Raw genomic sequence first — 23,146 nt, forward strand, 5'->3', positions numbered from 1 at the left:
TTTAAGCTGTCACTGACTCAAAGACTTTTGTACTGAATTTTCCATTTTTCTCCAAATAGGCAAAAAATCAGGAAACACCATTTGCCATTTCTTAAGTTACAGTTTTTTCTTGTAACTTAGTTGTACCTCAGAAGTTAAGCTGTTCATTATCGGAGATTTTTAATCAGTTTATCATCCTAAAACAAATTTTTTCTTAACTGTTCTATGTTATGAATGCCTTATCTTTGTCAGAGGAATTTAGTGATTTCAGTTTCAGAACTTCATAATATTCATGGGGAAAGAGATTTCTTTTGGCCTGCTCATTGGACCATATATTTATTTCTATTCTGTCTTTTATGCCAAAGTACTCTGTTTGGGATCTTGATTATCTACTCTGTACTAAATAAATCATATAAAAAGGGGCTGCAGCTATAGAAAATTCACGTCTAAGTCTTCTAGCTTATTTAGGTGCAGATTTCCTGATAAAATGAAATGACTTTATTATTTCCGGTAAACAGTTATACTAGGTCACATTTTTATGATATACCTAATTTGTTTATGTTCTCCTCAGCTAGTTCTTTGTTACTAATGTAATTCTTAAGGACAATTTATGTGGTATATTTCATAAAGATGGATTTAATCATTTTATCATGATAAACTTCTTAATAACTGGATGACCCATTGACATTAATTAATTCAAGATAATTGGATTAGATTGACAATTTAGTAATTTGCTCAGTCTAAAACCAGTTCATTTAGAACATTCTTCTATAGATTTCAAAAAAATTAAATCATAATTCTTAGCCATGCTTTTAAAAAATGAATTGAGTAATGTTACATTTGTTTTTAATTCTTTTTAATTTCTTTATTTTTTCCCTGAGTTAATCTAACAGGAATAATGTATTACATATTTGCTTGAGTTGTACTGCCTCATTAGCTAAATGGTACTATTTTATAAATTAAATTCTATCTCTTTATATTGTATCCTGAAAATAAATGTAAATATGCCTCCCACTTAAATATTATCCACAGAGAAAAATCTTTGGAATTTTATATTTTTCCTACTAAATTTAAATATAGAACTCTATGAAGCCATTGTCACTCCACCTATTATTATTACTAGTAACTGAGCATGAAAAACTTTCAAATTGTTTTATATAACATGCTGTACTCATATAATACCACTAGTAATTACCTATAATTTGTTTTAGCTAATCATCTGGGTTTTTTTTTTACTTTTAGACCACAGCAATGAAAAAAATAATGTATTACAATATGCGTATAAAAACTGTTCAAAGACATCTCAATGAAGACCTTGAAAGACTGAATGATCGCAAATGCAAATTACAGAAGTTGCCAGAAGAACGAATAAAATTATTCAGCTTTGTGAAAAAAAGCGTAAGATTTATTATGTAAAATTCCAGTGGCCACATCTTAAGAAAACTGCCAGATAAGATAGCAAGCGATATCTTCTAAATTACATATATATATATATTTTTAAATTACTGAATTTCAAGTTGTTTGCCCCAAAAATGTTTTGATTTCAGGTACTTAACTAAGCTGTATTCTTAAAGTGCAGCAATTGGAAATTTGCAATTCAAACAGGTATAGGCTTATTGAATTATGCTGAGAAATCTGCAATTCAAAAAAGCTTATAGGCTTATTTAATTATGAAATTTTTTTAAAGCTGTGTAGTTCAGTATGATTCTGAGAGTTACAGAGATCTGTTAGACTTATTTCAGCTGCATTTTTATTAGACACCAGCAGGCTATGCTCAAAATTCATTTTCTTGTTTAAAGTGCTAAAATGTCCCTTTACTAATACTATGAAGGTAAACAACAAGGTGGGAGCTTTAAATCAAGCTACAGTTTAATAGTATATTATGTGTGGTTTTTATTTAGAATAAATTATATTTCCTTTATTAAAAGTAGACCCTGAAAAATTAAGACTTATTTACCTCAAAACAGAACCTCATATAGATATAACTGTATTTTTTTTAAAGGATGAGGAAATAATGGATTATTCAATAAACGGTATTAGAAAAATAATGCAAATATTTGGAATAGGGAGTTGGATCCTTAGTTTACACGTTACTAAATGCAAATACTAGTGGGGGAAAAAAGAATTAAATGTAAAAATGAAAACACGAAAAAATTGAAGAATAAGTATTTAGATGGGTATATTTAACTGATCTTGGCCTGCCAAATAGAATAAATACTGGAAATTGCAAAGGCACAAAATGTAGATTTGATTGCAAGAAAAAAAAAAAACAATGCTTTTGTACTAAGAAGCATCATTAATAAAAAGTAAACAATAAATGACAATCTGAAAAAATTGTCTTCAACAAACATGATAGACAAAGAGTTGATGTCCTTAGTATAAAAGTACTTATAAGTAAAACAAAATAAAAAGTAAATATCCAAATAGAAAAACTGAGCAAAGTACATAAACTAGAATTTTACAAAAGAAGAAATAAAAAATGACTAATAAACATTTGAAAGAAGAGCTGAATCTGATTATTAATTTCTAAATGTTAATTAAGATAAGAAACCATTTTCACCTATAAAACTGTCAAAGCATAACACATGATAGTACTCAGGCCAGTGGAAATGGATGTGACACACTATACACCACTGGTGGGAGTGTAACTTTGGTCATATATATTAACAGCCTAAAAATGCTCATGGCCTTTGATGCAGTAAATCTACTTGTCCTCTATTGTAAAGATTTATAGATGATATTTATCACCATACTATTAATAACAAAAAAAATCATAAACTACCTAAATGTTCAGCAAGAGAAGTTATTCATTCTTAAGATAGAATAGTATGTAGCCATTAAAAACAAACATTTTAAAATATGCAAATGCTTTTTCTAAAATGAACAGGTTTTAATTATTATAATCAGAAAAATATTCTTAAAACATTGACAAAATTTAAATTATTTCTTTGAATAAAAATCACAAGAGACCAGTATTTGGGAATCATTTTATATCTGCCATTTTCATATGCAAATGCATGTATTAAATAAAATCTGCAAATGTGAAAAGTAATAGTTATAGATGTATAAGACTATAGACATTTTTATAAATATGTTTAATTTGCTTTTTAACAGCTGGATATAGCTATTATAGAGAAGAAGTACAGATAATTAGTAAATTTCTATTTATGTACACTTCTTGTACAGTACAATTTATCTTAAAATCTTATAGGGCTGGGATTAGAATGAGGCAAGAGAGGCTCTTGCCTGGGGCCCACAATTTAAGGGAGTGTACAAAACCTCAGTAATCAAGATAAATAATACTGAATGCACTATTTTAAAATATCCAAGTTAATGCAAAAAAGTCCATTATGAACAAAAAACCCCAAAATACCAAAATCTTAAAGACTGGTGCTGTGCTGAGCCAAGTAAGAGACTATAGCAAAAGGAAAAATATACTCCTTAAATACGTGCTTTTGTGTATTTTTTATGATTAATTTTTTTTGTAGAACACCAAAGGAATGGAAAAAATCGTGAAAAATTAAAAAGTAGTTGTGTGAACAATTACATTATTTGAAGTTTAAACATTTTTATACCAAATATAGCATTTATTTTAATTTTACTGACTTTAATAGAAGCATCAATAATATTTAAAAATCTAGTTCTTTGCTTATTTTCAATTGAGACACTGCCATGTTTGAAGTATTTAAGGTTGTCACTTGCTCAAGAGAAACTGGCTGACTGAGGTTGCACTAAAGTTGAAATCACATTTGGCACGCGTTTGTGAAGTTTGGCCTACATATTACATAGATTTCTACTCTGTTAGTTTCAATTAATTATTTAGCCACTAAATCCACTAAAAATTTAATATCTCAATTCAGGCTTTGCCCTTACCATGTTTTATTTTGCTTTCTGGTATGTTGTTTTCAACAGTTGGAACGGGAACTCGCTGAACTAAAGGGATCTGGCAAAGGGTGCAGTGCTAGATCCAGTAACAATAAAGTAACTGAGCTTGAAAGATCAAAGAATTATGAAACTGTCACAGAAGAACCAAGTCTTCAACAGAAGATATTGACCAAAATAAATGCCTTGAATGAAAGGGTAGCATTCTGGAACAAAAAACTAGATGAGTATGTTTAACGAATTGTCTAGTTGTTCAGATTTGAAACATGAGAAAATAAGATTGTTCAGGGCCATAGATTGAGCTCAGTTCCCTTCTTCAGGAGTGGAAAGAACAATAGTATGAAGTAAATAAAGCATGGAACGTGTTCCTAGTTCCATTTCCTAGTACATAGAGGCATCCTTGGTTCAAAGCTGGCATACAGTTTTTTGCAGAGGCAGTTCTTAATTAGAAACAGTGAGCTTCCTCTGCGTGGCTTTGTGCCACATCACTGCTCTAGTGTCTAAAAATTAAAAAAAAAAAAAAATAGAGCTGCTACTGGTGCAGAAACTCACCAAATACATGAGACCTGGCAGAGCACATACACAGTTGTCTGAAATCACGTAGAAACAAGTTCAGGTTCAGTTATCAACTAGAAATATGAAACACAAAGGCTTAGTAAGGACTGTGAATTTTTTTTATTTCCTAAAGCACTAAGTGGATAAGTTAGTTTGCCCTGTAATAATAATACTAACAATAATAATAGTAACATTTATTGGTTTTTTACTCTGTACCAAATTCTTTGCTAAGAGTTTTACATATATTTTGCATATAATCCTCAAAACAGCCTTTTAAGGCATAGGGACTAATAGTGTTGCCATATTACTGAGAAAATTCAGGCATAAAAAGGTTAAGTGACTTGTCTAAGATCTGAATGCCATAAGTGGTAGAGCCAGGATAGTCCTCTAACTTTTATATATTTTCAGATTAACAAAATTAGAGGTGATTTTAATTGCCAAAAAGAGAATGTCTTTTCCTTGGTTTCACTGTCAACACCAAGCTTTCTTTATCCATAGAAAGGAAGCCTTGTATTTTAATATCAGTCAAAAAAATCTATCATGAATTTTAATGTTGTGATTTTATTTTTTTGTGTGTGTGATTTTAGATCTAATAGCTGTATTTATTTTTTTCTTCTATAGAATTGAAGCAATTTATCACTTTGAAGTAAAGCAAAAGAAGAAAACTCATGGCTTATTGATCCCATTTTTATTAATTGAGTTGGAGACTGTGGGGAATATCCATTTTGAAGAAGGCACTCGATCTGACGACTGGTAAATCTGTTTGAAATTTAGGTATAGCTTTATAAATAATTTTAAGTACTCAGAATCATCAACCAGAATATCAACTTATAAAACCTAAAAATGTCCTATTTTTAAAACATTTCTCATGCAGAATATTCATCTATTGAATATTGGCACTTACCTGCCAATTTTGTCACCTATACATTTCTCTGTTTATACCATTGTTGTGAGCCAACTTTGAAGACATCCTAATGTTATATCATTGCTCTTTGCTCAATTTTCCATAACCCAAGAACAGAATATAACTTAGAAAAAAAATAATTTAGTCAATTATTAATTTTTATGTATGTTTATACTATTTGTTTCTGGACTGGATATAGACCTGGATTATGAATATTGGTTGAGAAGGTGGAACAGAGCAGAGATGCCAAAGTAGGATTGGTGACAGCAGGTTGCCAACATGGGAGGAGGATATCTAGCAAATCTGTCGGTCCATGCCGTGTTGTTTAGAGTTAGCTTCAGTCAGGGTATACTTGAACACTACAAGTTAGAATAGGGTATATGCTTAAACTAGGATTTCAGGTCAAAAGTCCATATAGATAAAAATGGAGAGAGCCACCAGGAACAAAAAGCAAGTATCCATGCTTTAGAACCAAGGCCTACTTGTTGAAACAAGGGAGTCACTGTGTTGCTTAAACTAGAGGACACAATTAGTTAGAAATGACCTTTACAAAAAAAAAAAAAAAGAAAAAAGAAAGCCTTGAAGAACGATATTATTAGTTATAACTTTTTATATTTCTGGAGTCATTTTTTTTTAATTGAGAAGCCTATGAAATAGCCAGAGTGCCCTAGAACCGTAATGTGAACATGGGTATGTGGAGATATGCTAGGAGGCATGTGAAACTATAGAATAGACTTGGCACATCACCCTGAAGCACGATTTAACTTGAAGTCGGTGTCAAAACAAATACTGACTTTTATGGAATGGAATGCAAAATATGCATTAGCTTTTTAGAAAAAAAGTGTGATTGTTATGAGTTACTTTAAACCAAGCCCCCTGATTTCTATTAGACATGGCTTTTTACTCTGTAAATAAAAGCTTCTCAAGGGTCTTAGGGATTCTCTGGTGGAAAAGTGTGAGCTCTTCCCAAGGGAAAAAGAGACCTTTTAAAATACTTGCTTTTAAGTACATACACCATTTGCCCAGCAGTTACCACTGTTTGCTTAACCATAATACTTGATTTTTATGTACAAAAATATAAAAGGTGTTCATCCCAGCTCTCATGTAAAACAACAAAGGCCTTGATTTTTCAAGTGCAAAAACTGAATGGTGTCTCTTTGCAGGGTGCACAAATAATTTTTCAATCTTTCATTTATATTCACTCAACCTGAACATAATTGCTTATTATTTCTGTTTCTCTTTAACCTATTGCAAAGTAAGGTCTTTACAAAACAAGCAGGTAAGTGAAAAAAAAAAAAATAAAACAAAATGACTAAAAAGCCATTTAGATAACTGTGTCAGCCTGATAGTAAATTAAATAGCTTTGAGGGATTTTGATAAGCATTAATAATTGTTTACTTAGCTTTAATAAGAATAACCTTGATCTATTTTAAGAAGAAGATCAAATATATGTTCGCAGAATTTAAAAGACATCTTTTTACTTTTAGCATACTGCAAACTTGGCTACCTTACTTCTGAGTAGCTCTGATCTTTTATGTATGTTAAGAAATAACTAGTAAATTGCTTTGACTTGCTATGTACTACATGTCTAGTAGTTTTATTTAAACATTGACTTCTCTTTTATTAATATTTTTAAGGCTAAGGATTTAGTATTTAAATAAAAAGTATCATACTTGAGTAGAGGTAGAACTCAAATAGAAAGGTTTTCTATTTCTTTAACAAAAAAAGCATTGCAGATTTCTAATTGTATATCATTCAATATTTCTTAGTTTCATTTTTTTATGAAATAAAATTATTATATTTTTCAGTTTTAAAAAAATCCTTATTTTACAGAGACTTGCTAGTTGAGTAGATCATTGACACTATAGCTTTATCATTATAGCTTCATATTATTTACCTATGTATTGCCAGTAGAGTTACACATTGACATCAGAAAACATTTATTAAGTAGGGACTCTAAAGCATAAAAGATGCTGTCCTTGTGCTTGAGAACTCAGCTTTCTACCTGGTTATGGATACAATGTACTTATAATTAAAAATATAACTTTAAAGTGCCACCAAACAATATATAAGTGATTTTATACATTACTTGGGGACAGATAGATGTTTCATGTGCCTTATAAGTCATAGCACAGGTCTGGATTCCTAGCCCAGTAGATAATTACTAATTGAAGCTTCCATATCACTTTATAGATACTCAGCTGTTTCATTTTTGTGTATATAATAACTTTCAGTAATTAAACTAACTCTTTATATATAAAGATTTCATGGGTTACTATTTTAAGGAGCTATAGCAGCAGAAACTTTTTGATTTATACTGATAAAATATCAGCTTAAGTCAGTAAGTCAAGTAATAGAATTTATTAAACCCTTAACTAGGATTATGAAGTGCATTTTAATAGGTAAGATTAAGCTCCAACCATTTAAAAACACATGCATTCTACATTTGCTAAATGAGCACACCTTTTGTATATTAACAAAAGTTTGTGGGTATCTTTCTGTGTAATGAATATCTTAGTCAGTGATGTAAATCATTGTGGTTGCTTATACATTCAGGTCCCACTGAATGAGTGAGGGTACCCACTGAAATGAGAGGCTCTCATTCTCCTGACCACTAAAATATTTGACACTGTTAACCATTTCTTCCTTATAACTCCATCATCTCTCTTGTTTTTCGTACTCAGACATTTTGCATTTTCTTTTTATGCCTTCCCTTGCCAATCTCTTCTACTCCTGTACTTTCACAAATTACTTATAGCTACAACCTCTCTCCTAGACTCCAGTCCTGAACTCCTGTCTATTAGACATCTCTATCTGGATGTCCAACCGGCAAGGCAAATTCAATACATTCAAAAGGGAGTCAGCTGTGAAGTAATAGAATATATAAAGAAGAGACAGAAGACCTAGGTTCAAACTCTCTGAAGAATCTTGAAACAACTATTTCATACATCTGAACCTCAGCTGTAAAATTCTCTCCCTCAATCTCCACATCCAATCAGGCGCCAAGACCCACAGGTTCACCTCCATACTGTCTCTTTCATTCATTCTCTCCTGACCAATGTGACCAAAATCACCTGCACACAGGTCTTTATAACCTCCGACCCAGACTATTGCTACAACACCTAATGCAGTGCCTGCATGTAGTAGGTAGGTACTCAGCATTTGTTAATCAATCAGTAAAGATTCCTGAATGGTCTTTCATATGATCCCTGTTGACATGCTTCCTACACAGAAAGCACTCTGTTAAAAACAAAACAAAAGCCTTTGTAACAATCTGTTACCTTCCAAATTACATTCTGACTCTTCACCTATAGTGGAGGATTCAGCATTTCCACCCTATGGTCTCTAAAGTATAACTCCTTTCCAGATCTTTTTGAGTTAGCTGAACTGTGTGCCTTGGAGCATACCCAGTACTCTACCACATAAGTGGTTTTGTTTGTTTGGCTTCCTTCACTCCAAAAGTCTTTGCATCCCTCACCCTCACCCCATCATTGCTCAGCAGTCGAATTCCCAGGCAAACAAAAGCTCTATGAAAGGGTCACACTTCATGAAGTTTCCTGTGCCCATTCCTGCTTCCTGCATTCCTGGGGTACCAGAGTAGAAGCTAGGTATTGTCTATTCATCCCTTCCACCAATTCTTGAGAACCCTTGAGCCCTACCTAGATGTCCACTGTATAACAAAAATGTTATCTAAAATGTCTACAGCATTAGTTTCTACCAAAGTACGGGAAGTGCAATAATGATAGGTTCAGTGCTTCCAGGGAGTTTATTTAGGGAAGACTTGACAGATTTAGGCCAAGAAAATGGTCCCCTATAGGAAGAACAGCAGGTTTCCCACCCCAGATGATAATGTGGCTGTTTTATGAGACCTCTAAACCGGTTCGCAGGCAGAATGCTGATTGCAACACTATTCATATCTGGCTCCTCTACCAGACTGTGAACTCCTCTGGGATTAGTTTGGTTTGGGGAGCTCTCTTTTCAACTCTAAGGGAGAAGTAACTGGCAAGCTCCTGGCTGTACTGATTAAGTATTTGCTAGTGAGAAAAGCAGATGCTCTAGGTTAGAAACTCAAATTTATGAGGCTCAGGGAGAAACTGACCACCCATCAGGAAGCTCACCTCTGTGATCTTAGCTCACATCCATGTTCAGGTCCTGGTTGCTAATGTAGGTGAGGACCTAGACATGTCATCAAAGGCAAATGTATGCCACATAGGATCACTTACTTCTCAAATCATCTTTTCAATATCATCTTAATCTAGATTCTGTGCTACTTTTAGACAGGACCTTAGTTTTATGAGCATGGCCAGGTGAGGGCAGCAGAGAGCAAACAAGCACTTCACTACTTGTTCTCATCTTCGCATAGCTGGCCCCTCCTCCTTAAGTTCTCAGATCAAATATCGTCTCTGAAAGGTCTTCCCCAAGACCTTAAGTAAGTCCCTTCTGCATTCCTTACCTCAAGCCTCTTGTTCTTCAAAGCCATTATCAGTTTAAGAAATTATTTTATTTATGGCTTGTTTATTTTCTGTCTACCTGACCCCTCCGCCCCTCTTGGAATATAGGCTTCATGAAAGCAGAGACACTCCCTCTTTCATGTCTAAATTCCCACTTAGGAAATTATTGAAATACTCCAACTGAGAGATAATGGTGATTTGGAGCTGTTTGGTAACAGTGGTGATGATGAAACATAGTCATATTCAGGAAGTATTTTAGATGTAGAGCCAAACAGACTTGCTAAAGAATTAGATACTGGGGAGGAAGAGAGGAGAGTGTTATTCTTGTGGTTTTAACTTAAGCTATCAGTTAGATGGTGATGCCCTATACTGAGATGGAGAACATTCAGTCAGGATCAGGTTTCGGGGCGGGTGTTAGATAAGTTAGGTATGAGAGGCCTATTTAATATGCAAGTGGATATGTCAAGTTGGTAGTTGGATATTCAACTCTGGACATAACCAGCTAAAATGGGTGGAGATCAAGGCTAGAAATAAAATGTAGGTTATCAACATATATATAAAGATAAAGAACCAAACGAAATCACTTAGGGAGAGTGTTCATGGAAGCACGGGGAAGGCCAAAGGCTGATCCCTGAGACAATCCAACATTTAGAAATCTGTCTGAGAAGAACCAGCAAAGAAAACTAGGAAGGAGCAGCCAGTCATAGGAAATCCAGGAATATGTAGTTTCACTGAAGCTGGGAAAAACAAAGTGTTTCAAAAAGGGAAGATTACTCAACCAAAGTATCTTTTAGGCAGAACAAGTATATACAAAAAATTGATAAGTTATTGTTTTTATAATATTTCAAAATTTAGCATTTCTTTTATTGATTGAATAAGTATGCGCTACTATATGATTACTGTATGTATCTTTAGCAAAAGACACAAAATATGAGCTATAACTTTTATCATATGTAATTTTGTGTTCTTGAACATTTTAAGTAAAATCTGTTACTTTCTTTATGTATTTTATGTATTCCCACATAGGTTTAATTCCTGCTATGAATTAATTCTGTCACGTTTTTGTACATGGGACTTCAGAACATATGGTATTACAGGAGTAAAAGTAAAACGTGTCATTAAAGTTAACAACCGTATTCTGAGACTAAAATTTGAAGAGAAATTTCAAAAGTTTTTGGACAATGAAGATATGCATGATCCAGAGTAAGAATCTGAATTCTCTAAGGAACAATTTTATAAAAATTTGACCTTATTTTGTAAAACAGTCTTTCTGTTTTAAAAGTTTACAGTATTGAAAATATACCTTGTTAGTAAATGTTTCCTTTTTATGCATCTCCCATGGCTAGGATGACTTCATAATTTATCCACACCAGGCCTCTTTTTGAGAACAAAGTCAGGGAGTTAGCTATTAATAATGATGCTGGAATATTGGATGCACATGGGAAGTATCCCTGGCAAGACATATGGTTATCTTATCTATGGCTAAGCTTTTGTGAAATAAATTCTCAAACTTTTTCTGTTTCAATTATTCTTAAGGAGCTATCGAAAGATGCTAGAATGCCTCTTTTATGTTTTTGATCCTGAAGTTACAGTGAAGAAAAAGCATCTGCTACACATACTTGAAAAAGGTTTCAAAGAGAGTGAAACAAGCAAGGTAGAGTAAAATGTCATTTAGAATAATGCTTTCTTCCTAACAAGTAGAGCTCTGCTACTGGTTAAGCATGATTTTCAATCCTTTTATTCATATTTATAGCAAACTTCTGCTATTTCATAAAAAGTTTAGTGTTATCATAGAAAGTATAGCATCTTTCCTCTTTGGATTATACCAGAGTAAGTCCATTAATTACTTTTTCTGCCTGACTCTACTTAATTCTTCTAGGCGTATTATTTTTATGTTGTGATACTTTTGTAGCTGATTTTAAAATCTGCTTCTGTAGTTGGCTGAAAGGCTGTTATAAATCTTTAATCTATTGTAAACTCTCCAGAGTCTTTTCCACCTTGAAAAAATCCAGTATAGTAACTCTGCTGTACTTTCTAGCTATCAGCCTGTTTTCTCTTTCCTTTTTCTGTCACCATTTCTTTATTCTCTGCTTCACTGCCTCTACCTTGCTGCTGATACTGCTTTATCATTTACCTGAGCTCCAAAATATCCAACCAGCTTTTCTCAGACTTCTACCCTCTTGATGAGGCAGCTGTAGCACCCTGGTATACAGCAGTTCTTCCCAACCCTTTTCACATCATGGCACACATAAAATGATAACATTGCTATATTTAAATCCTGGCTTCACTACTCACCAGCTATGTAATTTCACCTCTCTATGCTTCTTTATTCCTATCTGTAAAATGAAGATAAAAATAGTATCTATTTTGCAGAGTTGTTATTAGAACTTAGTGAGATAATACATTAAAAAGTTCTTGGATATTTGTACACCAATGTTCATAGCATCACTATTCAAATAGCCAAAAAAAGTAGAAATGACACAAATATGCATCAAAAGATGAATGGATAAATAAAATATATGATAAACATAAAATGGAGTATTAGTCAGCCATAAAAATGAAATTCTGAAACATGCTACAACATAGGAGAACCTTAAAAATATTACGCTAGTGAATTAAGCCAGTGGAAAAATATCATATGATTCCATGTATATGAAATATCTAGAATAGGCAAATTGAGAGACAGAAAGTAGAAAAGAGGTTACCAGAGGCTGGAGGGGATGAGAGATGGGGAATTATTGTTTAAAGGGTATAGAGTTACAGTTTGGAACAATGGAAAAGTCCTGGAAATGGACAGTGGTAATAGTTGTACAACAATGTGAATGAACCTAATGCCACTGAATTATATGCTTAAAAATGGTTAAAAGGGTAAATTTTATCATATGTCCATTTTAACACAATAAAATAAATCACCAAAAAAGCATTCCACCACTCCGTGAAGAATGGATTAGAGGGAGTAGGAGCAGATGATGGAGGCACTAGTGGGGGACCTACTGCAGCAGCTCAGGCCACAGTTGTTGGTGGCTTTGATGGGATAGTGGTGGTGATAAAACCTTCATTGTACTTTCTGGAAGAGAAGAGCGAAGTGAGGAGTTTTAGAAGGCAGAGTGAAGTGCTCACTTTCAGTCCAGAGAATGGTGAAACATTGTGGGCATGGAGGATAGGGGAAAGATGTGTGTTTTCTACCTATCACACACTGTGCTGAGTGCTTCATCTCCTGCATCTCCTAAAAGAGATGAACTGTCTCCCTTAATCCTACCAATAGCTCTCTATGCTCCTCTGTCTTATAAAGTAGCCACTACCCGCATATGACTATTGAGCATTTAAAATGTGACTAGTCCAAATTGAGTGTGCTAAAATTTTAAAATAAGTTTTTTTTAAGACTTACAATGAAAAAAGATGATAATTTCTCATATTTATTACATGTGGATATGATAGTATTTTGAATATATTAGATTAAACAAAATATATTAATAAAATTTACCAAAAAAGTTCTTGGACCAGTGCCTGGTACATAGAAAGTTTTTGATATTTTATCATTATTGTCTGAAACATTTGCTGCTTTAAATTGTTCCCTCCTTTCTGAAACTCTTCTTTGGCATCCATGATATTACGCTATCGTTATCCTCTTATTTTTCTGATTGTCCTATCTTTGTTTCCTTTTTTTCCTCTTCTTGACTCTAAACATGAAAATACCACCATGTTAAAGTGTGCTGATCTGTCCCTCTTTATCCACAAACCATCAATTACTCTCATTGTTAAGACCTTGTTAACAGAAATGGGAGAAACATTACTATATAGCTGTAAAAGATCAGATGACTAGACTTTTATGCTATGATGTGCACACAATGAGTAAAGATAAATATTTATGTTCTACATTGTTTCAAAGATGGGCTCCAACTTAAAAGACCCTTTTGTAGGCAGTTTAGGAGATGGGTTTGGCTTAGGTTGGAAGTCTTTGTAAGGCGGAAGGGTGGCTGGAGTAGAAAAGAAGAAACTATTTGACTGGAAAACACATCTGAGGTTAAGTCCACCTCGAGGCTGAAAAGGAAAGAGCTCTTTCTGTCATTTCAGGATAAAGTGCTCAATATTAAGGGTGAGAGAGTACAGATTCTTGACTAAATCTGCTCACATGGCTTGAGTTCATGCCCTACCAAATATTCTCTTTTTTTTTTCCTTTATTTCATAATATTACAGGGGTACAAGTGTTTTGGTTACGTGAATTACTTTTGTACAGTTTAAGTCAAAGTTATAAGTGTGCCGATCACTCAGATAGTGTACATTGTACCGGTTAGGTATGATTTCACCCATCCCATCCTCATCCCCCCACCACCTGCTTGATTACCTTTGAGTTTTACTTCCATATGTGCACAGGAGCGCTAATCGATTAGTTCCAATTTAATGGTGAGTACATGTGGTGTTTGCTTTTCCATTCTTGTGATACTTCACTTAGGAGAATGGTCCCCAGTTCCATCTGGGTTGTTACAAAAGGTATTAATTCATCATTTTTTAATGGCTGAGTAGTACTCTATGGTATACATATAACACATTTTATTAATCCACTCATGATTTGATGGGCACTTTGGTTGTTTCCACATCTTTACGATTGTGAATTGTGCTGCAATAAACATTTGCATGCAAGTATCTTTTTTATAAAATGTCTTTTCCTTTGGGTAAATATCCAGAAGTGGGATTGCTGGATCAAATGGTAGGTCTATTTTTAGTTCTTTGAGGTATCTCCATACTACTTTCCATAGAGATGGTACCACTTTGCAGTCCCACCAACAGTGTATAAGTGTTCCTTTCTGTCCGCATTCACACCAGCATCCATTGTTTTGGGACTTTTTGATAAAAGCCATTCTCACTGAGATTCGGTGATACCTCATTGTGGTTTTGATTTGCATTTCCCTGATAATTAGAGATGTTGAGCATTTTTTCATATGTTTATTGTCTTTTATCTTCTTTTGAGAAGTTTCCATTCATGTCTTTTGCCCACTTTTTAATGGGGTTGTTTGATTTTTAATTCCTGATTTGCTTGAGTTCTTTGTAGATTCTAGTTATTAGCCCTGTATCAGATGTATAGCATGCAAATATTTTCTCCCATTCTGTAGGTTGTCTATTTACTCTATTGATTATTTCTTTGGATGTGCAGTTTTTTAATTTGATCAAGTCAAATTTATTAATTTTTGTTGTTGCTGTGATTGCCTTTGGGATCTTATAAATTCTTTGCCTAGGCTGATGTCTATAAGAGTTTTACCAGGCCAGGCGCGGTGGCTCACGCCTGTAATCCTAGCACTCTGGGAGGCCGAGGTGGGCGGATCGTTTGAGCTCAGAAGTTCGAGACCAGCCTGAGCAAGTGCGAGACCCCATCTCTACTAAAAATAGAAAGAAATTATATGGACAGCTAAAAATATATATAGAAAAAATTAGCCGGGCATGGTGGCGCATGCCTGTAGTCCCAGCTACTCGGGAGGCTGAGACAGGAGGATTGCTTGAGCTCAGGAGTTTGAGGTTGCTGTGAGCTAGGCTGACGCCACGGCACTCACTCTAGCCTGGGCAACAGAGTGAGACTCTGTCTCAAAAAAAAAAACAAAAAAAAAAAAAAAAAAAGTTTTACCAATATTTTCTTATAGAATTTTTATAATTTTGTGTCTTAGATTTAAATCTGTTATCCATCTTGAATTAATTTTCATGAGTAGTGACAGGAAAGGATCCTGTTTCAATCTTCTACTTGTTGCTGTCCAGTTTTCCCAGCACCATTTATTGAATAGGGATTCTTTTCCCCAGTGTATATTGTCTGCTTTGTCAAAGATCAGATGGCAATATGTGGATGGTTTTATATCTGAGTTCTCTGTTCTGATCCATTGGTCTGTCTCTATTTTTGTGCCAATACCGTGCTGTTTTGGTTACTGTAGCCTTGTAGTATAGCTTAAAGTCTGGTACAGTGATGCCTCCTGATTTGTTCCTTTTGCTAATGGTTGTTTTGACTATTCAGGCTCTTTTTCTGGTTCCATGTGAAGTGTAGAATTATTTTTTCTAGACCTGTGAAAAATTATGTTGATATTTTAACAGGGATTGCACTGAATCTGTAAATCATTTTGGGTAGTATAGACATTTTAACAATATTGATTCTGAGGATACATGAACATGATATGTTTTTCCATTTGTTTACATCCTCTGTGATTCCCTCCTCAGTGATTCTTAGTTCTCCTTGTAGAGCCTGTCACTTCCTTGGTTAAATACATTCCTCAGTATTTTATTTTCTTTGTAGCTATTGTGAAAAGTATTGAGTTTTTGATTCTAAGCTTGATTATTGTTGGTGTATAGAAGTGATACTGATCTGTATACATTGATATTGTAATCAGAGACTTTGCTGTATTTATGAATTCCAGGAGGCTCTTGGCAGAATCTTTGGGGTTTTCTAAGTATATGATCATATCTTCAGCACACAGCAATAGTTTGACCTCTTCTTTCCCCATTTGGATACCCTTGATTTCTTTCTCTTGTCTGATTGCTCTGGCTAGGACTTCTAACACTATGTTGAATAAAAATGGTAACAGTGGGCAACCTTGTCTAGTTTCAGTTCTAAGTGGGAATGCTTTCAACTTTTCCCTGTTCAGTATGATGTTGGCTGTGGGTTCATTATATATAGCTTTTATAATTTTGAGGTATGTTCCATGTATACCTATTTTGTTAAGAGTTTTTATCATAAATCGGTGCTGGATTTTGTCAAATGCTTTTTCTGTATCTGGTCTGTGTTTTTGCTTCTGTTTATGTGGTGGATCACATTCTGGATTTACATTTGTTGAACCATCCTTTCATCTCTGGGATAAAGCCCACTTGGTTGTGGTGTATTATATTTTTGATGTGCTGCTAAATTTAGTTTGCTAGAATTTTACTGAGAATTTTTACATTTATATTCATAAGGGATATTGGTCTGTGGCTTTCTTTCTTTTTTTTTTTTTTTTTGTCATTATGTCCTTTCCTGGCTTTGATATCAAGGTGATACTGGTTTCACAGAATGAGTTGGGGAGGATTCCTTACTTCTCAATGTTATGAAATAATTTCTGTAGTATGAGTACCAATTTTTCTTTGTAGGTCTGATAAAATTCAGCTGTGAAACCATCTGGTCCAGGAATATTTGTTGGAAGGTATTTTTATTGCTGCTTCAATTCTGTTGCTCATTATTGGACCATTCAGGAGTTCTCTTTCTTCCTGACTGAGCTTTGGGAGGTTGTAGGTTTCCAAGAATTTGTCCATTTCCTCAAAGTTTTCAAACTTATGTGCATAGAGATTTTTATAGTATTCAGAGATATTTTGTATTTCTGCATTATCAGTTGTAACATCTCTTTCTCATTTCTGATTGAGCTTATTTGGGTCCTTTCTTTTCTTTTTGTTAAGCTAGTGAAAGGTCTATCAATTTTGTTTATTTTTTCAAAGAACCAACTTTTTGTTTCATTAATCTTCTGTATAATTCTTTTATTATCAATTTCATTTAGTTCTGCTCTGACCTTATTTATTTCTTTTCTTTTGCTGGGTTTGGTACTGGTTTGCTCTTCCTTCTCTATTTGTTGAGACAAATCATTATATTGTTGATTTGTGGTCTGTCTTTCTGATGTAGGCATTTAAGGCTATGAATTTTCCTCTTAGGACTGCTTTTGCTGAATCCCACAGATTTTGATTACTTGTATCCCCTTTATCATTTAGTTTGAGGAATCTTTTGATTTCTCTCTTAATTTCCTCCTTGACCAATAATCATTCAACAGTAGATTGTTTAATTTCCATGACTTTATATAGAATTGAGTCTTACTCATGGAATTGATTTCTAGTTTTATTCCACTACAGTCTGAGAAGAGACATGGTATGATTTGGATTTTTTAAAATTTTTTGACGCATATTTTGTGCCCTAAGATGTGATCAATCTTAGAGAATGTTCCATATGCTGATGAGAAGAACATATATTCAGTAGTTTTCAGGTAGAGTGTTCTATAAGGTCCATATGTTCTAGAGTCCCATTTAAGTCCAGCGTTTGTTTATTTTCTGCTTGGAGGATCTTTCTAATTCTGTCAGTGAGGTGTTGAAGTTCCTGGCTATTAAGATGCTGCTATTTATCACTTTGTTTAGATATAGTGGGGTTTGCTTTATGAAAATGGGTGCACCTGTGTTAGGTGCATAAATATTTAGGATTGTTATGTCTTGTTGAGTTGCTCCCTTTACCATTATATAATAACTGTCTTTGTCTTTCTTTACTATTATCAATTTGAAGTCTATGTTATGTGATATGAGAATGGCTACACCAGCTATGTTTTGATTTTCGTTTGCACAGAATATTTTTTTCCATCCTTTCACCTTGAGTCTGAATGAGTCCTTGTGGGTTAGATGTGTTTCCTGGAGATGGCAGATACTTGGCTTATATTTTTATCCATTCAGCCAGCGTATGTCTCTTGAGTGAGGAATTCAAGCCACTCATGTTTATTGAAGGAAATGATAAGGGGTGTGGATTTCTGGTCATCCTATTGGATAGAACCTTATTGCTTTGTTTTACCTCTTGAATCATTATGGTGCATATGCTCTGAGCTTTAGCGTTTGGGTAATTTTACACTGGTGAGCGTCCATTGTGCTGATCGATGTATAATGCAGATCTGAGTACTTCCTGGAGGGCAGGTCTGGTCTTGACAGATCCCGTCAGTGTTTGCTTGTCTGAGAAAGTCTTTATTTCTCTTTCATATAAGAAACCTAGTGTTGCAAGATACAAAATTCTAGGCTGGCTATTACTCTGTTTGAGAAGATTGAAAATGGGGCCTCAATCTCTTCTGGTTTGTAAGGTCTCAGTTGAGAAGTCTGCAGTTAACCTGATGGGTTTTCCTTTGTAAGTTACCTGATGTTTTTGCCTTACAGCTTGCAGCAGTTTCTCCTTTGTGTTAACTTTGGCCAGTCTGATGACTATGTGTCATGGTGATTGTCTCTTTGTGGTGAATCTCCCAGGAGTTCATTGGGCTTCTTGTACCTGGATATCTAAATTTCTGGCAAGACCAGGGAAGTTTTTCTCAATTATTTTCTCAAATAGGTTTTCCAACCCTTGTGTATTTTCTTCTTCACTCTCGGGGATGCCTATAATTCTTATGTTAGGCCTCTTTACATAATCCCATATTTCTTGTAGGCTTTGTTCATTCCTCTTATTTCTCAGTTCTTTCTCTTTGACTGACTTGTTTAATTCGAAGGTGTTATCTTCAAGCTCTGAGATTCTTTCTTCTGGCTGATCTAGTCTATTCTTAAAACTTCCCACTGTATTTTGTATTTCCTTGAATGAATTTTTCATAGCCGTTAAGTTCTATTTGATTTTTTAAAATAATTCAATTTCTTTAGTTACTTTTTCATTCATTTCCTGTAATGTTTCTGTGGTTTCTTTGAGTCTGGCTTCCATTTTCTGTTGTATTTCATTGAGATTCCTTATAATCCATATTTGGAATTATCGGTCATTGCAATATTTTTGTTTTGGCTGGTATCCATTGGTAAGGAGTTATTGTTTTCTTTTGGGTGTGTCCTTTTGCTTTTATTTTTCGTATTTCCAGAGTTCTTTCACTAATTCTTTCTCATCTGGCCTCTTAATCAAGGGATTAAGATCCCTGGTATCCCCAGGGATACCAGGAATGGCTTGTGGGCCTATCCCTAGGTCCCCAAAGATCGATCCCTGACCATGGCAGGGAGAGGATTGCTGGTCCCGTGTTGCCTATGGTGTGTTAAAGTAGGTTTGATGAACATTTCAGGTTGCCTCTGACTTTCTGTCTTCACTCTTCCCAGCAGTGATTGGGTTGGGTCCTCCAGCTTAATCTCCAAGATGGTGGGTGGTACTTGTGAGTACAAATCAGCAACACCTTGTTTGCTTGAGTTGGAAAGCACTATGCTGGGCTACAGAGGTTTTCCCCCCTGTCATTGGTTGCTGATTTTGCAGAATAGCCAGCTGCCGAGATGTTCTTTTTTGCCTATGGTAAGCTCTCGTCCCCCTGGTGGGGCACACAAGTGCCCCAAGCTTTAGGAGGGACCCTGTAGCTCCCAGGGGGCTGCTTGATCTCTACTCCCACTGAGGTTGGGGGAGGAAAAAAGCAAGTAAGCAGGTCATGGCTAGATTGTGAGAGCCTAAAAGGCTTTACAAAGCCTCCATGGGGCTCAGCAGTTGCTTTTCCATCTGCTAGGGAGAGCCACCGGAATGAGTTTCAGGATAAGCTCTCCAAACTGGGAAGGCTGTTCCTGAGGGACGGGCCTAAACACTTGCATGCTAAGGCCCTGGGCCATGCTCTTTCTGCCCTTGCCCACTAGCACAGTTTCTCTGCGGGGAGGGGTGAGTGCCCTCCCAAATCTCTATTCCCTGAAACCCTACTGTACGCTCCTATAAGATCAGTCCACATGAGTTCTCTCCACCCAAGTCCAGTTCTCTAACTTCCCCCCAGTCCGTGTGCCTGACCCACTAGCCTTTGTTCGTCTCCACGTAACACTGGCGGGCATGGAGTTCCCCAGTTGTGCACCCCTTTCCACCACAAGTCCCTAAAGGAAGAGCAGTGGGCCTCTCTATCTGCATGGACCTCAGCCAGGGACATGCTTCTGCCAGAGAGAAGCAGCTGCTCATGAGCTTCTTGATTCAAGCTACTCTCACGGTTGCAATTAGTGGGGTAGGGGCTGTGGCTCCCGGTCAGCCTGAGCACTTTCTCAGATGCCAGGTACAGAGGAGGAAGTGCCTAGGTGGAAGAAAGCCAGCACTCCAGTCTCTTGTGGCACTCCCATAGGGTGTCCCTTATGGATGCTCAAATTCCTGGGGCTTGCTGGTTCACCCCACTGTTCCTAATAAGCCACTGTGCTGGGCTCATGGAGGGTGGAAAAGCCTTCAATATACTTTGTGTCCTGCTATTCACAGAAGGCACATAGGTGGGGGAGGGGAAATCCCCCTTACCTTTTCACTCTGAGCCTCTCTGAGTTTGATCTATACCACTATCTTCTCCTCCCCACCTTCTTCTTTCTGAGCTCTGCAGCTTTCGTCCATGGGATCCCTAGTCATCTTTGTCAACTCTCTCTGATCCACACCTGTGCTGCAACTCTTCTCTACTCTCCTCAGTCCAATATCCTACCTTCCAGCTGGGATGGTCCGACAAGCAGTGTCTCCAGTTGGCCATCTTGACTCACTCCTCCAGATATCTTTTTGATAACCAAGGACTTGGTTATCAGAGGAGTTATCTTTTATTTTTGGCTTTCTCCAAAATATATCCTCAGCCAGTTCATCTCATGACCTCTAATCTGACACCCACCTCTGCTACTTCTGGTTAATCGTCTTGTCTTCTTATACAACACGTCTACAACTAGCCTTTAATCTTTTGTCCATAAGTAACTCTCTCCTAGTTTTCTTTCATGATTTATACTAACAATACTGTTATTTCATCCATTGACCAGGCTTAAAGCCTTAAAATTATGTTCAACTCTTTCCTTTTCTACTATCTCTACATCTAATCATTTACCGTTTCTAGTAATTCTTCCTTTATCGTATCAATTCTATTCTTCCCTTCCCTCCTTATTCCCACTTCCTGCCACCACTTTAAACCCTTAGAACATTCCTTCTTAATTTTGCCATTAGTTTCACAACAGGCAACCTGACCTTTGGCCATGCCCTCTAATCCTTCTACCTTTCATAGTATAGATAAATTAATTGTTCTTAAAACATTTTCATAGTGCACACTGTACTTTGCCCCATGATAAGAAACCTTCAATAGCTTCCCATTACTTATATTAACAATGATGAAATCTACCTTTCTCCTTCTGACATTTAAGGCCTCTTACAACCCTCACAATCTAGCTTCAAACTAACTCCGTGTTACCAAATATACCAAATGTCCCAAATGAAGTATGTATTACACTTGTGATTCTCCTAAGCACAACTCAATGTCATGTCTCCCTTTGATGAAATGCTGTTTTTTACTTTTTCCCTGTGACAAAGTTACTCATCCTTTAAGTCTCAGCTCAAAGGCCCCTTTCCTGAATTCTCAAACAATATCCTATTACCTAGTTTGCAGGTTAATCAAAAAGTCAATTAAAATGGAGAACTGTAAACAAATGATTTAATTAACAAATCCTCTAATATAAAACTTAAATTTACATTCATTTGTCAATCTTCTATGTAAGACCAAAAGCTTTGACTATGAAATTGGAACTGTAAGTAGTCTTTCTTATATTAGCCACAACCATCTTTCATATTAGTTTTGGTTTCCATAAAGTTGAGCACACCACTTAAATATTCTCACAAAGCAACTTGAGTGTAAGAATCCATCTAGTTTATCTGTCATTCCAAACTTTTCCATTTGTCTTGCCTAAACATGCTTTCGCAGAAGTTTTTAATGATTAGCCTCTTTGAATTTTACCCAGTTTTCTGCTTAGTTTCAAAGAAACAACTCTTTCTTTCTATTTCATTGTTTTATGTAATATGCATAATTTCTATAACAAGTACTACTGGCATAAACAAGTATGGGAACGAAATTAACTGACTCTTGGTAAGTGTACAACACAACTAGATAGAAGTATATCCATGTTTTAAAAGTACAGTCTTATCCTTGAACTGCCACCATACTGTCTGTTATAGAGAGAATGGAAAATATTATTAATAGTTAATCCTGCAAATGATTAAGTGTAAGTGCTAATCAATTGAGAATTGTTATTATAGCACCTTTGTTATAAAGAAATGTAATCACTTGTGTGTATTTCTCTACTAGTCCTTAGGGTAGGGACTTTGTTAATAGAGTAGATTCTTAGTAAAAATCTGGTGAATGAATGGATGGGGAGGTGGATGGATGGCATTCACACCTATTTCTATATCTTTATGAGGTTTTCTCCTCTTAAAAAATAATTTATTTTTAAATTTTTGATTATTTGAATTATGTCCAATCTTCAAGGCCTAGCCATGATCCCATTACCTCTACAAACTCTTTCCTAATCATTTCAGTTAAAAAGGATATCTTATTTGACACATCTTGTGATGCCTTGTGTCTTTAATTATTGAGTACAGTTTCTATCTTCATCTCCCTTAACTGAGGACCAAGACTATAGCCTCACAATGCCATGCCACATGGGTTATAATTCTAATGGATATTTAGTGATGTTCATTGGAAGTCTGAGAATGTTACTGGGATGTGAAATTTGTGTCAGATGAGCCACATTTGAATGCAGTCATCCCTCAATATCCATGGGGGATTGGTTCCAGGACTCCCATGGATACCAAAATCTGTAGATGCTCCAGTCCTTTATATAAAGTGGTACAGTATTTGCATATAACCTGTATATTCTCCTTTATATTTTAAATCATCTCTTGACTACTTATAATGTAAATGCTGTGGAAATA

General features: G+C 35.3%; 1 protein-coding gene across 1 annotated transcript in view; it reads left to right on the forward strand.

Moving 5' to 3' along the window:
- Positions 1–23,146, forward strand: part of LRRC9 (leucine rich repeat containing 9) — a 104,433-nt gene that overhangs the window by 14,979 nt on the left and 66,308 nt on the right. The window contains exons 7-11 of the mRNA XM_069465013.1: positions 1,222–1,377; positions 3,892–4,088; positions 5,038–5,169; positions 10,798–10,974; positions 11,308–11,425. Of these exons, the coding sequence (XP_069321114.1) occupies positions 1,222–1,377; positions 3,892–4,088; positions 5,038–5,169; positions 10,798–10,974; positions 11,308–11,425 (780 nt within the window). The remainder of the gene's footprint in view (positions 1–1,221; positions 1,378–3,891; positions 4,089–5,037; positions 5,170–10,797; positions 10,975–11,307; positions 11,426–23,146) is intronic.

Source organism: Eulemur rufifrons, chromosome 2 (assembly GCF_041146395.1).
Source record: "Eulemur rufifrons isolate Redbay chromosome 2, OSU_ERuf_1, whole genome shotgun sequence".
Taxonomy (NCBI): Eukaryota; Metazoa; Chordata; class Mammalia; order Primates; family Lemuridae; genus Eulemur; species Eulemur rufifrons.